This window comes from Populus nigra, chromosome 2, assembly GCF_951802175.1.
Source record: "Populus nigra chromosome 2, ddPopNigr1.1, whole genome shotgun sequence".
Lineage (NCBI taxonomy): Eukaryota > Viridiplantae > Streptophyta > Magnoliopsida > Malpighiales > Salicaceae > Populus > Populus nigra.
Genome location: NC_084853.1, coordinates 42,423,565 through 42,439,581, shown reverse-complemented (window position 1 = coordinate 42,439,581; position 16,017 = coordinate 42,423,565). Strand labels below are relative to the sequence as shown.

The 16,017-nt window shown below is 33.7% G+C and overlaps 2 protein-coding genes across 2 annotated transcripts; both read left to right on the top strand.

Annotated features, from left to right (window-relative positions):
* The first annotated feature begins 891 nt into the window (after window positions 1-891).
* Window positions 892-1,786, top strand: LOC133683082 (ethylene-responsive transcription factor ERF023-like). The gene has a single exon (XM_062106597.1). It carries the CDS (start codon window positions 919-921, stop codon window positions 1,513-1,515), a length of 597 nt encoding a protein of 198 aa, XP_061962581.1. The 5' UTR covers window positions 892-918; the 3' UTR covers window positions 1,516-1,786.
* Window positions 1,787-10,085: 8,299 nt separating this feature from the next.
* LOC133681650 (exportin-2-like) lies at window positions 10,086-15,091 on the top strand. The gene is made up of 2 exons (XM_062104741.1): window positions 10,086-13,146; window positions 14,589-15,091. Exon 1 carries the CDS (start codon window positions 10,237-10,239, stop codon window positions 13,144-13,146), a length of 2,910 nt encoding a protein of 969 aa, XP_061960725.1. The 5' UTR covers window positions 10,086-10,236; the 3' UTR covers window positions 14,589-15,091.
* Window positions 15,092-16,017: the final 926 nt, after the last annotated feature.

The window sequence follows — 16,017 nt, the reverse complement described above, 5'->3', positions numbered from 1 at the left end:
TTCACCATGTGAACCTTCCCCAACTCTTCGAGACCACAAGCAATTAGCAAGCAGCTCTTCACAATGACATCTATTACGTGAAAAGGTTATGCGGTCATGCTATGTTTTTTATCCCGGTAAATATATTATAGTTATTAAAATCAACTAGATTTATTGGGTTAATTTAAAATTTTAGTATCTAAAATTTAATTTGATTAATTATTTAGTTAAATTATATAAGATATTTGATAAAATAAAATCCGCTTGATTTGATAAATTCAATTTAGACTCCACTAATTCAATAATAAAAAAAAATCATTTTAATTTGGTTTTAAAACAAGTCTCATGTCTAGTAATTATGAAAAGTACTTTACACCCTAAAAAAAAATATTTCTTCCTCCAAAGATTCATTAATATCTCACTTTATTTTTATTTTTTTATTATAAATATCCAGGCCAGCTTACGCATATCTTGACTAATCTTTTAAGACCATGAAGTTAACAATCATGTCAGCCTCCAGTGACACTAAAATTTATAGCATTTGAATTAATAATTTCTAGAGAACAAATCTAAAACCTAACTAATTAGAATACACCCCTTATAATTCATTTCTCGTAAAGATTTAGTATTGCTATCAATTATATCCACTCTACCCCCTAGTGTTTATTCATTAGAACTATTTTATTAAAAAATTACTTTGATTTAACAACTTTATAATGATACGAGGACCCTAATTACATCTCCCACACCTCGAACTTGGGCGGTGAAATATGTTTTTGTCAATTTGTAGGTTTTTTTTATATGGGGGGGGGGGGGCGAAACTCACTTTTTTTAGCAAGGCCATTTAAGTAATTGAACTCATTGCTTTTGTCTTGTAACGTTTACTACAATATAAATATTAATAAACCATGACATGCTAAGCCATGAATCTTAATGTAAATGGAGCAACCACCATACATTGAAGATGACCCGACAACAAACTCTCCAGAGGCAGCCACCGCCAAAACCCACCAAAATTCTGAGACTCCACGGGGCAGCGGCACTCGAAATCCTGTCTATCGCGGTGTCCGAAAACGGAGCTGGGGGAAATGGGTGTCTGAAATTAGAGAGCCACGCAAGAAATCACGTATCTGGCTAGGCTCATTTCCTGTGCCAGAAATGGCAGCCAAGGCATATGATGTGGCAGCGTATTGTCTTAAAGGTTGTAAAGCGCAACTTAATTTTCCCGACGAAGTGGATGACTTGCCTAGACCGTCCACGTGTACGGCCAGAGACATCCAAGCAGCAGCAGCAAAGGCAGCACATTCAGTGCTGCTTCCAACGAAAAAGAGCATCGAAACAAATAGTGATAATAGTGTTGACGGAGAAGTTGCCGATGATGATTTCTGGGGCGAGATAGAATTGCCGGAATTGTTGACGAGTAACAGTGGGTGCTGTTGGAATTCTTGTGGATGGAGTAATACTTTTGCAAGTGATAGTTCAACGTGGCAGCAGGATGGAGAGGGTCTACCACAGTTCATGGCATGTCTTTATTAGTGTGCATAGCTTCTAGGCAAGTATCAAATCTTCAAGTACTTTAAAATTGGTCGGTTAATATCCCTACATAGATGAACTGGATAGTAATTTTTCTCGTTTCGGGTGTGGAATCAAAACAGCCAGTTTACAAGCTCTAATAATTTTTCAGAAATGCGGCCACTCCCAAATTAACACACCCCAGATCAAGGTATTCCGCCGCCTACTTGGTGGATGTTATGGAGGATTCACCTTCCATGCAAGTTATTTATTTAAATCATCTCATTGCGAATAAGAGCGTCTCTGTGCGCCTAAATAAATTTGCGTTACTCTATTTAGGCCCTATTTAGGCCATATTTGTTTGCAGGAAAGTAGTTTTTTTTTTTAAGTGAATTTTGAAGAAAATGAATTCCAGAAAAGTAAATTCCGGGAAAGTATTTTTCGATATTTGGTAGTGTAATGGAAAATAAGTTGGAAAACGCTTTCCAGTGTTTGGTTATGTTATGAAAAATGAGCTGGAAAATAACTTATTAATGTTTTATTTTTTCAAGTTTATTAAAATAATGAGAAACAAATCTTACAAATTAAAAAGTTGAATGAGAATGAAATTGAAAAAAAAATATAATTTCATAAATTATCTCAAATAAAATAAATAATAATCAAAATAATAGAGATCAAATCTAAAAAATTAAAAAAAATGAAAGGTGAAGAAATTAAAATAATAATAATTAACATTTCATAAATTATTTCAAATAAAATAAGTAAAAATCAAAAGAATGAGGACCAAATTTGATAGATAAAAAATTTCAATAAAAAAATGATAAGAAAAAAGCAAATAGCAATTATAAAAATAAGAACCAAAATTAATATAAAAATTAAATTTTAAGAGATGAAATTGAAAAATAAATATTCAAAACAAATTATATATAGCAATCAAAAGTTTGAGGATCAAATTTGATATAATTAGCAAATAATGACATTTCTAAATTTTTCACAATTTCCGGAAAGTGTTTTCCGCCCAAATTTTTCAGGAAAACACTTTCCTGAAAACCAAGCCAAATTTTTCTTTGACTGGAAAGTGTTTTCCGTTGACCAACTTTTTCAATAGCAAACAAACACAGGAAAGTTTGTAAAGTGGTTTCCCGGAAACCACTTTCCGGAAAACAAACACAGCTAAAAGAAAAAACACTTTCCTATAAATCAAATCAAATTTTTCTTTGACTGGAAAGTGTTTTTCGTTGACCGAAAAGTGTTTCCGTTGACCAGAAAGTGTTTTTCGTTGACCAACTTTTCTAATGGCAAACAAACACAAGAAAGTTTGGAAAGTGGTTTCTCGGAAACCACTTTCCAGAAAACAAACACAGCTAAAAGAAAAAACACTTTCCTATAAATCAAACCAAATTTTTCTTTGACTGGAAAGTGTTTTTCGTTGACCGAAAAGTGTTTCCGTTGACCAGAAAGTGTTTTTCGTTGACCAACTTTTCTAATGGCAAACAAACACAGGAAAGTTTGGAAAGTGATTTCCCGAAAATTAAATTCCGAAAACAAACATGCCTTAATAAATAGATTCTGTTTTTTTCCCGGATGAAGAGAGATTTCATTGATACAGAAATAGACAAGTAGGAGCTCATCCTACTACAAAACTTTCCGCATACTGACAGCAGAATATTGCCAGAAAAAAATCACATAAGAGAGAGAGACATTCAGTTTGAGAGGACTAGAGTGCCGTTCGGTTTCTCGGAGCAATTTTTGTTCTTGTTTCAATTTCTTGAGCAGTTTAGTATATTGAAAACCATAATCATTCATTGATCACTTTATTAGCATGGCCTTACTTGTACTCTACCAGTACTCCAAGTTATTAACAATTAAGGCTAACAAGCAATTAACAAGAGCTCAGACATTTACCGTGTGAGCCCTGTTCGTACTCTCACAGAGTCATGTTCATAGCACTATTTATATTTATTGTATTTTCCCAAGCTGATCTTCGCCCTCTATTTCTGGAAAGGGAGCGTTAGTTGTACTTTGCGGTAATTAATTGTTGTGGCCACTGTGTTTATTGTTTGTTAGTGTTGCCCCCCATTCTTTATCCTGGGAAAAAGCTGTTATTGGTGGGTTTTTCGCCAATTAAATCAGCTCCATCAATGTGCATTTAATGCACAGATTTATTTTGACCATCTCCCCCATCACAAGTTGTCTTTGGATGGAGCTTTCGTGTTCTTAGAAGGGACAGGTTAGTAGCTAGCAGGTTGTAATCGATCAACATTGCGTTTCTCTTTGGTCCTTTTCCCCTTAATTGGGAGCTGGTTTCAATTGCTTTCGTTCGATTATAACCTCACGTTACCAGATGAGTTGGTTGCCACTGCTGCTGTTTGCTCTTGATTTTCTTTTTTTCATGCCCTTTCTATGCTCTTCTGTTTCATCCTCAGTTGAGGCGTGTTGCGTGCCTTGCCTGCCTTTTCAAATGGAGAGTTGGGAATTTGGCATATTTTTCTGAACATTTTCCAGAGCACTGGCAGATTTGATGCATTTGACGGGTAGGCTTTTTTCACAACTTTTAGTTTTCAGTTTTGGTCTTTCCACGCCATTTCTGACTGGCTTTTCTTGGAAGGCTGTCTGCTACCTCTATATGGCATTTTTGGTTCCACAACTAGATGTGCTTGCCTCATCGCATGTGGTTTTCAGTTCGTTTTAGCAGCTTGCTTTCCATTTCAGGATGCTGCTCGTAGGTTTTCCCTGGAGTCGTTTTCTAGATCAACACAGTGAAAAAAAAATTTCTCACATTAGTCTAGCAAAACAAAAATCCAAATTAATCCAGTTAAAGCACTCGTGCAAGTCACATTTGCTCTAACCAATACGTGTAGATAGCAAATCATAGGGAAAATAGGTTAACCAGTGAGGTAATAAATTTACTTTTTAAATATTATTAATTTTATTGGTGATTTATATCATTATTAACTTTAAATTTTATAAAATTAATTAAAATATATTTAAATTGATCCGAACATTCATATTAATAAAAAAAATATATACACGTTGGTAATACCTATACAACTAACACGTTTCATTTTTCTTCCTGCAGATCCAAGCATTTCCATTCCGATTAAATACCTTCTATATCAAAGTCACCATAAATATACATGTTTCTTTTTCTTTTTTTTTTCTTTCTCTTTCTCTTGTCTTTTAGTAACATCTCATCTTTGTTTTAGAGAGATGAGAGAAAAGAAAAAGAAAAAAGAAAGAAAAAAAGGAACAAGACACATATTTAAATATTGAAATTCAATGGTTATAAAAATAGATGAGATATCATAAAAAGACAAGAGATAAGACAGAAAAGGAAAGGAAAGGAAAGGAAAGGAAAGAAAGAAATTTAAATATTGAATTTTGTATATTTAAATTAATGTAGATTGATTTGGATATTTTTAAATGCTTGGAGGGGAAGTAATTTGATTGGGCATGTGTGGATATGCAAGAAAAAAAATGAAAGGAGCTCATGCAGGTACTAGCAGCTCGTGCGCAGATATAACCAACACGAGTGCTTTAACTGTATTAGCTTAATAATTATATTTTAAAATTATACTAGTTTAAAAATATTTTTTTTACATTGTGCCAAGATAAAAAAATTCTTTCACCTTTCAAGACCTTATTTATTTTTACCTTTCAAGGCCTTATTTATTTTTACATTTTAAAAATATTTTTAAAAAATTTAAGTTTTTTTATGTTTTTAAATCATTTTGATGCGATGATGTCAAAATTATTTTTTAAAAAATAAAAAAATATATATTATTTTGATATATTTATAAATAAAAAATATTTTAAAAAATAACTTTAAGTCCATAAACACACTCCCAAACACTTAGAATTATGTTTGTCTTTCGGTGTATGTGTGTGTTTTTTTTTTCTTCTTTGCTTTCTAGTTTTACTTTTCTAATGACATTACGAGGCTTCGTTCTTATTTGTTATTATTCCAGCATTTGAAAAAATAATTTTTTTATTGTGTTTTAAAAAATATATTAATATTAAAAAAATTTATTTTTTTAATATATTTTAAAATAAAAAATAATATTAAAAATAATATTTACCACAACTTTAAATCTTCTTTAGAAATTTTATACGGGGGCATGAAACGACAAAGAGGAGGGGGGGGTCGAAATTTAATGGCTGTGGCTGGTTTTCGAATTTCAAGCCAGTCTATTGTTGACACATTGACACCACAAGAATTTAGAGGGAGGATGTGGAGAGGTAATCATCGATATGATTTTTAAATGTATTTATGATTTTCAAATATTTAAAAGTCATTATTTTCAAAAAATATAAAAGCCAGAATTGGCTAAAAGTCACCATCACAACTTTTCTAAAACAGAGATCTTTATTAAGTGGGACTTTCCTGTTATGAGTCGGTACTGTGTTGATTATCCTGTGCTAGGTGCAAGTAGGGATAAACCCCACAGCATGAAGGATCATGCAGACGCGCCTGTAATTGTCCGCCCCTCGTTCTACCATCTTGCTTGCCAACTAAATTCAATGAAAAAAAATCTAGCGAGATTTTTCACAGGAGAGCAAGATATTCTAACGTGATCATCTCTATGATAACGTTATTGGTTGTGATTGGAAGTTGGAACTGTCTTGGTCTATTGCCATGCCATGGGATGCTCCGCTCACTGATTCCACCTGTCCATGTTATGGGCTTTGGCCATTTCGACCATTCCTTTCTACTGTGTGAGTAAATTATTTATTCAGTCGCTGTAGTTCTTATGATTTTGTATTTAGGTTTTGAAAATCATTAACCTTTGAACAAAGTTGAATGCTAGGATTTTTTAAAAAATTTTCAAACTATCCTTTTTAATCATTCTTTAGGTTTTTCTTTTTTCAGTTGTTGTAATCGGGAATTATGACTATTAAAAGGCTGGGTATTTCAGGGAAGAAAATTAAATTGTATAGATAATTATAATTGAAGATTCAGGGGGGTTAATATAGGTTGTTTAAATAATAGCAGGATTAAATAATTATTTCGCTAAAATTATAGGGACTAAATAAAGCAATTCTCATATTGTGAATTTACAAATATTAGTTGACAAAAACCTATAGGGTGCGGGTGTTTCGTTTGTAGTAGTACCAAACACGAATCCGTATGGTTTTCTACTATGAAACTACCATTTTATCCTTAGGTGGGAAAAATAGTAACTTTCGTGTTGGAGTTGTAGAGGCCCATAACTCTCCTTTTCTTCTAGACATATTGTCACACCTTGATGAACATCGGACAAGACTTTGTATCGTGAAAAATTAACTAGCAATTAAAGAAGATTAAAGATTTTAATAATTACATTTGTTTTAGAGATTCAGGTAAGAAATTGATTATATTTAAAAGAAGAATGACATCACTCTTATCTTGTCTATTTTTTAACGAAAAGTTACATTCAATTATTTTATGAAAAAATTAATGTCGTTTTCTAAAATTAAAAAACTTGTCGATTCGGTTATTTAAAAATAAAGGGTCATTTGTCTCCTAAAAAGAAGACTTGTCTTTAATAAAGTTTTGACATCGATCACTATAAAAAATAGACTTGTCATCTAAGTTGTTTATAAAATGAATACTAGACCTGTACGATGGTAAATTTGGACCAAATTTTAACCCATTTATTTTTATTGATTTTTCAGAACAAACTTGATGACTGTCATTTTCAGTCAACGAAACTTGATGGTATCATATTAATCCTGTCAAAATTATTATAACTAATGCTCAAAATAGTACCAAAAATATAATGATAATAATAAAACAAAGATTTTTATTACTTATTTTTTTTAGACCCCCTTTATTTATTATATTTTTTTACGAGAAGGTTATTCCTAAAAAATAATCATGACTTATACAAAAAATACAAATACATGAAATTAAATACACAAATCTCATGAATATTTATTCGAGGTTAAAAAACATTAGAAAATCATGGGAAAATACCATTGGCATACGTGGAACGCGGGCAACCCACATGCCACTTATTGTTATGCCAATAATCTTCAATTCCAGCCGACACTTCTTCCCCTTCTCTCTTTCTATTTTTGATGGTCCTTTGTTGTGAAAAAAAAAAGTTTAAAGCTTTTTTATGTCGGGTTTTCAGTGGGGAATGATGACTGCTATGTTGGCTGGGGAAGACGGTGTCAAAAAAGAGACTACGGTGTTGTTGATGGCGAGGTCAGTTGAGTTTTGGTTGATTTTCAGCTCTGTTCATCAAACTGTGATTCAAGTTATAAAATTTACTTGATTAAATTAATTTTTTTATATAATAAAAAATATAAAGAATAATTTATCATTAATCCAATACTAAAAAATAAAATTTAATTAAAAACATAACACTGAATAATATAATTGGAAAGAACCATCCACTGAGCTGGTCTGTCCAAAATAGCTAGGTGTGTGGGAATGGAGGAGGCAAGCGTGCTTGGCCTTCTTTCTTTGTAAAAAAGGACAGCTAATAGGTCAATCGAACCCGTGACCTCCGGATCAGCCAGGTGCGCTTCAACCAATTCAACTACAGCATGCATTTGTTAACCAAACAATTCCAATTATATATCACTGTCTATTAATACAATCAATTAAATCGAGCACACTCCATTTAGTTGTTTTATTAACTAAACACAAATGTCACGTGGTAAAGTTTATCGAAGGATTTGACATCTTATGCAATAGACGTTTAAGGAATGACCAAACCAAAATAGGTTTAAAAAGTAGAAGGCTTACATTAATACAAATTTCAAATAAAGCTATAAAGGTTAAATTAGCACAGAATCAAAAGTAGAAGGATGAATATAATTTTATTTTTTTTACCAGTCTCGTCCACTTGTTTCCAGTGGTGCCAAATCGAGCCTATAAGACATAAGAGCTTGGACTCGATAAAAGATCCGTTCAGAAAAGTTGTGGTTTTTAATTGTAACTATTACTTTTAAAAAGTTATAAATTATAGATTTTAAAAAGAACACATGGAAAAGACTATAATGTATTACTAAATATTTAAAAGCTATAATACGGCTATAAATCACGGCTATAACCAAATTAATGATTTCCAAATTGGCATTAAATATGAGTTTAGTAATGTTGACGATATTTTTGTAAAATTATTTTTAATTAAAAATATATTAAATTATTTTTAATTTTTTATATAAGCATAACAAAATCATAAAAAACCTTTAAAAATATTAGTTTAATATTTTTTAAATAAAAAATAATTTAAACTTAAAAAAAACACACCCTATTTCTCTTCGGAACTTGAAAACTTGTCGGTCTCTTCTTTTTTAAATAGTTTATTTAATATTGTGATTATAATTATAGTTATTTTTTAAAATATATTTTTCTAAAAAAATCATTTTTAAAATTAATATATTAAAATAATCTAAAACCATATAAGAAAACCCTTAAGTTTTACATCAATATTTTCCCAAAAAAAAAATCCAACCAAGAAAACAAACGAATCTTAGAGCGCATTTGGTAACATGACTGCCGGTGAGGTTCACCCACTGCCACACCAAATGCCGTTTGGTTAAAAAAAAAAATTGATTTTTGATGGTAGAACCCATCAAAATGTCAGCCGAACCGCATGTCTACAAGAAGCAGCATTTTATTGCTTCTCATAGGGGGAAAAGCAGAACAATGGAGTCATGCTCCACTGTTGCACTGTTCACTTTAGTGAACAATTTTTTTTATAAAAAAAACAGGGTGAAAAGTTTAAGTTTTTTTTCTCGAAAAATCAGTGCAGTTAATTGATTTCACTCGTATTGTTCACGTGAACATGAACAATATTATTTTTTTAAAATTAGTTTAAGGTGAATTAAATTTACTCGTATTGTAATCTCAATTTTATTCTTGATAATATTTTATTTAATTTTATTGCACACTCAAAAAATCATGAAAACTGTAGTTCTTGTTGAATGAATTTTGTACGCAATGAAATTATAATTTTTTTAAAAAAATTAAGTTTTACTCAAAAAACTAGTATTTAATATTATTTAATAACACTACATAAATTAAAAGGATATTGCATGATGACGTAGCATTTGTAGAATTTGATCGCAATTCCAATTATGTTATTGCCGGGCCTGACCCAGTTAAAAAAAAATCAGTTTTTATTTTTATTTTAATTGTATTTTATTCAAAAAATTAGAAGGATATCGCTTGATGACGTAACAAAAAATTAAGTTTTTGTTGTTGCGTGCTTAAGAAACCATGAAAAATATAGTCATTGTTGGATAGATTTCGTATGTGATGACATTGCATATAGTTTAATGGAATAATAAAAAAAAATTGATATCAATATTATTTATTTCATAATGTAATAATAGTAGTTAAATCTACAATATTTAAATTAAAAATATTTTTTAATTATTTTATAACCACAATTTGAAAGGCTTTTTTTAACCAAACACATTAAACTACTTTTTGTTCAACTTTAATTTCAACCATAATTTTAACCAAACATATATTTTTTCAATCCAACTTCAATTAAAAATATTTTTTATAAAACAATTTTTTTAAAACCATAACCACAACAGCAAAACAAACATTAATCCCACGCTACCACCCAATATATCATCCAACAATACAAAGGCACGTAAGGAATTTTGACGAAAAATCCTTCACTTTTCCCTCTTTAGCCATTTCACTCTCTCTCTCTCTCTCCAATTTTCAAATTTCAATTTCTCAAACCCTAGAGAGCTGCCAACACTCACAAACCCCAACGAAAACACAACCATATCATGGAATACAATCCAGAATTCCTCTCTCAATGTTTCCTCCACACACTCTCTCCACAACCCGAGCCTCGCCGTGCCGCCGAATCCAAACTCGCCGAACTCGCCGACCACCCTAACTACGCCCTCGCCGTCCTCCGCCTCGTAGCTGAACCCTCTATCAATGAACAGATCCGCCACGCCGCCGCTGTTAACTTCAAAAACCACCTCCGCTCCCGGTGGGCTCCATCTCCTGATTCCTCCTTCACTCCGATCCTCGACGCGGAAAAGGACCAAATCAAAACCCTGATTGTCACTCTCATGCTCTCCTCTACTCCTCGAATCCAATCTCAGCTCAGCGAATCGCTCTCTCTTATTGGAAAACACGATTTCCCTAAATCCTGGCCCACTTTGCTGCCTGAGCTCGTGTCAAATCTCCGAGCCGCTTCGCAGTCAAACGATTATGCTTCAATTAATGGTATTCTCGGTACTGCTAATTCCATTTTTAAGAAGTTTCGTTATCAGTATAAAACTAATGATCTCTTACTTGATTTAAAGTATTGTTTGGATAATTTCTCCGCTCCATTACTAGAAATGTTCCTTAGAACAGCGGCTTTGATTGATTCCATGGTTAGTTCAGGTGGTGGGTCATCTGTTACTCTAAAGCCTTTGTTTGAGTCACAGAGATTGTGTTGTAGAATATTTTTTTCATTGAATTTTCAAGAGTTGCCCGAGTTTTTTGAGGATCATATGAAAGAGTGGATGGCTGAATTTAAGAAATATTTAACAAATGGCTATCCCGTGCTAGAGAGTAGTGCGGAAGGATTAGGTCTTGTTGATGAGCTGAGGGCTGCAGTATGTGAGAATATTAGTCTTTATATGGAGAAAAATGAGGAGGAGTTTAAGGATTATTTGAATGATTTTGCACAAGCTGTTTGGACTTTGTTAGGGAATGTGTCCCAGTCCTCAAGTCGTGATAGTTTAGCTGTTACTGCAATTAAGTTTTTGACTACTGTGAGTACTAGTGTTCATCATACTTTGTTTGCGGTTGACGGGGTTATACCACAGATTTGCCAAAGTATCGTGATTCCTAATGTGAGGTTGAGGGATGAGGATGAGGAACTTTTTGAGATGAATTATATTGAGTTTATTAGGAGGGATATGGAAGGGAGTGATATAGACACTAAAAGGAGGATTGCCTGTGAATTACTTAAAGGGATTGCAACAAATTATAAGCAGCAGGTGATCAATATAGTTTCTGTTCAGATTCAGAATTTGTTGACTTTGTATGCTGCAAACCCAGCTGCAAACTGGAAGGACAAGGATTGTGCGATATATTTGGTCGTATCCCTTTCAACTAAGAAGGCCGGCGGTACTTCTGTTTCAACTGATCTTGTTGATGTTCAGAGCTTTTTTGCATCGGTAATAGTGCCCGAGTTGCAGAGTCAGGATGTAAATGCCTTTCCAATGCTCAAGGCTGGTGCTCTTAAATTCTTTACAATGTTTAGGAATCAGATACCAAAGCCTCTTGTACTTCAGTTGTTTCCGTATTTGATTCAATTCCTAGGTGCAGAGTCAAACGTTGTTCATTCTTATGCTGCAAGCTGTATAGAAAAACTCTTGTTGGTCAAGGATGAAGGGGGAAGATCAAGGTATGCTTCAACAGATGTAGCTCCAAATCTTCTAGTGCTGATGAATAACCTTTTTACTGCCTTAAGGTTTCCAGAGTCAGAGGAGAATCAATACATAATGAAGAGTATCATGCGGGTTCTAGGGGTTGCAGAAATAACTCCTGAGATTGCCGGACCTTGCATTGCTGGATTGACTTCTATTCTGGCTGAAGTTTGCAAGAATCCAAAGAATCCAATTTTCAATCACTATCTCTTTGAATCAGTGGCTGTTCTTGTAAGGCGGGCATGTGAAAGAGACATCTCTCTCGTACCATCTTTTGAAACAAGCCTGTTTCCTAGACTCCAGGAGATCTTGGGAAATGATGTAACTGAGTTTTTGCCTTATGCATTCCAGCTATTGGCTCAGCTTGTTGAGTTGAATAGACCACCCATCTCAGATACCTACATGGAAATTTTTAAACTTCTCCTTTCTCCTGATTCATGGAATAGAAACTCAAATGTCCCAGCCCTTGTCCGTCTCCTTCAGGCTTTCCTTGAGAAAGCACCTGAGAAGGTCACCCAAGAGGGGAGACTAGCTCAGGTGCTTGGCATATTTAACAGGCTCGTGTCAGCCCCGAGCACTGATGAACAAGGCTTCTATGTGCTGAACACTGTTATTGAGAATCTTGACTATGGAGCCATTGCTCCCTATGTTGGTCACATCTGGAATGCCCTATTTTCTCGCTTGCAAAGTAAACGCACAATAAAGTTTATCAAGTCTCTTTCGATTTTCATGTCACTCTTTGTGGTCAAGCATGGCTCTGCAAACCTTGTGGACTCTATGAATGCAGTGCAAGCTGGTATATTTTTGGTGATTTTGGAGCAGTTCTTGATACCTAATCTCAAGCTGATCACTGGGCGCATTGAGGTCAAGTTAGTATCAGTTGCCTCAATCCGACTTATCTGTGAATCTCCTGCCCTTTTGGATGCTGGGGCTGTTAGACACTGGGGGAAAATGCTGGACAGCATTGTAACTCTCCTTTCACGAACAGAGGAGGATAGGGTTGGAGATGAACCGGAGATGCCAGATATTGCTGAAAATGCAGGTTATACTGTTTCATTTGTGAATCTGTACAATGCTGGAAAGAAGGAGGAGGATCCTTTGAAGGACATAAAAGATCCTAAGGAATTCTTGGCTGCTTCATTAGCGAAGCTTTCTGCCCGTTCCCCTGCGAGGTTTCCCCAGATCATCAATGAAAATCTTGATCCAGCAAATCAAGTAGTATTGCTCCAGATTTGCAGCACTTACAACTGTCCGATTGTTTGAGTGAGTAGCTATACTAAATTACTTTTATTGTCTTTGCTCATGTTCATTTTTTTCTTATTGTGTTTTTTATATCCAAGAAATTTGCCACTGGATAAGATCAGTAGAGCATTGCTATGGTTGTATTTGACAAATAAAAATGCAAGCTTGCCAATCATAGTGAAACTTTTGGATGAATTTAATTGCTTTGCATGGATTCATGGACTGCCTTAGTTAACCATTCCTATTGACTAACAATTTAATGCAATTAGTTATCTTCACCAAACATTTTCAACAGATAATAATGATATAATCAGCATAATTTTGATATGGTTTTATCATTATGGTACCATAGCATGTTTTCATTGTGATATTTTCTTTTTACTTGACTTGATCATTCTGTTCTTTTGAATAATTCTGTAATACTTATCAATGCACATCTCTACCTGTGTGGTCCTGCCAGAGAGAAGCCTACTGAAAGTCAACAAGTTTCTAGGGTGTAACTGCATCTGCTTTGGTTTCTCTTACAAAGTGTGAGCAGTGTAGATAATTTACCTCATGGTTGTCTTGTGTATTGTGCTGTGCAATTATCATATATTCTATCGTTTCTGAAGTCAACATGACCAATTTAAGGCAGGTCTTCTAAAAATTTTCTTAAACAGCTTTCGGTCATTAGTCCATCTTGCATTTCAACTGATTCTTTCATGACCCTGCTTGTTGCTGTTGTTGGATAGCACAAAAAATTACCAATTCATTTCATTCTTCCTGAGAATTTGTGAATTATCATGGCTGCATCTTTCACGCCTAAATTCTTCAATAGCTGATACATACAAATACATGCATTCTGCAATCATCCCATGACTTTGTAGCTAGGTGACATATTTAAGGCGAGAAATCAGTAACTGAAATGTAAGCTAAAGCTGTGAGTTTAAGCCTTTACAAGCTCAATTTTACAAATTACTTGACTCATCAGGGAAGAGTTTTGTAAATGACCTATCTGAATACTTTAGTTTAAACAGTGCAGAACATATATCATAAATTTCCATGTTTTATCCCCGGTGCATTGTTTTGTGTCTGAAGACTGCTAACATTATTTTCTGAAGTTGTGTTACAGTGGAATCATCATGCTAGCTTTTATAATAGCTCATAATTTTTTATACCTGGTTATTCTTCTCCTTTAAATTGAACTTCATACTTTGCTTTGTTTCCTACAATCTTCCTCGAAATTTAATTAGTAAGCCCACAAAAGAGCTCTTGTTATGGAGTTGCAGCTGCATTGTTTGCTTATCTTTCTATGTCTTTGATTATTTTTAATTTGTAATTCTAAATGCCATATGATGTAGCATTCTTAACTAATAGCTGTTGTGGATGAACAAGGGGCATCAGCTTAATTTCCTCCCTTGTACTTTTTAAATTTGCTTGCAACCACTGGAGAGATCTAACTCATTCTTTGTGCACCCTTTCAGATTATCATGTGGGAGTTGAGGTCTGTTGTGTGGTCGGATTTTCAACAAGGGGTTTCATCGTGTTTATTTGCAGGTGGTACCTTTTGCATTGTGGTCGACTGGTTTTGTCAAGTAATAATCTTGTTTGCAACTTCCCATGATATATGCAGTAATGACTTGATTTTGTGGCCACAGCCTGGCAGCAATTTTTCTAAAGAGTTAATGATAGTTCCACAATGTGGTTTATCGAATCTGGTTTGACAAACCTTCTTCCAGGCTTTGTTGTGAAGAGTTTTATGAGTCTTGTTCAACTGCATTTGTGATCTAAATGTAGTTTCTGTGTACTTTACATGCATGCACTGTTGTCATTGGGCCCACGAAATGAAAAAAAAACAGTTTTTGAGGGTGTTAGGTCAGTCAGTTAATGTGAAGGTGAATTTTGGTTGATTTGCTGTTGCAAGTCTTCATAACTACTACTAGCATGTTCCTGTGGTAAATTTGATTTTCCATTTTTTCCTGTAAAATGATGATGTTCCAAATAGAGATGAAGTCCGCATGATCTGGCAGGAATTTGTTTGACACTGAATAAGGGTGTTTAGGAAGAACAAGAAGTTCCATGATTTCAGGTGCAAATTCGATGGCTAAATTTGTTGGGAGCCGAAGCAGTGGGAAGTGATACCTGCACTCCCATGAAGGTTAACCATACTCCAATTACATTTTTTTCCTGGACTGATTATGATACCCTTGGGCAAAGAAGGCAAATTAAAATGGCAGAAAGGTAGGTAATTTAACCCTGAATTTATGGATATTGAATTGAATCAATCTATATAGGTGCTTTTTTTATAATAAATATTTTATAGATAATAGATACGGTATGAAGATTGTTAATTTTAATTTGGAATTTGATCCATATATATATATATATATATATATATATATATTAATGATTAGGGTATAGGGGATAGATGTTAAGCCTGGCTTGAACTTAAGAGGTATGTAGTTGTATCCTATATACATGTGTTTGTGTGTGTTATTTTATGTTGAATAATAAATAATACTTGAATAATAGATATTTAAATCTATTTATGTAATGAGTAGGAAATGAATATAGTAGAAAATCAACTTGTTAGTACTCCTTACCATTAATATATATAAAATTTTACCATTTAATATATGTATACATCTCTCTATAATAATAAACAGTAAATATTTAAAATGCAAAAGATGTGATTTAAATATATAGATTTTTTAAATGATCTGGAACCTCGGCAGCGCCAGTTTTTTAAACTAAGTTCACAGGGATTGAAGTCTCTGCGGGCTATCAAGGGCAAGACCAAACAAGCCGCGTCTAAAAAGGCGTCGTCCTGAGCGATATCTTCACTTGGATTCCCCAAAAATATTGGGAATCCTGTCTTAACCTGAAAGAAGCGTAGGAGATCATTAAAAGCAG

What these genes read in the sequence shown, in the direction of transcription:
- LOC133683082 (XM_062106597.1), top strand. Translation starts at nt 919, where the DNA reads ATGGAGCAACCACCATACATTGAAGATGACCCGACAACAAACTCTCCA.
- LOC133681650 (XM_062104741.1), top strand. Translation starts at nt 10,237, where the DNA reads ATGGAATACAATCCAGAATTCCTCTCTCAATGTTTCCTCCACACACTC.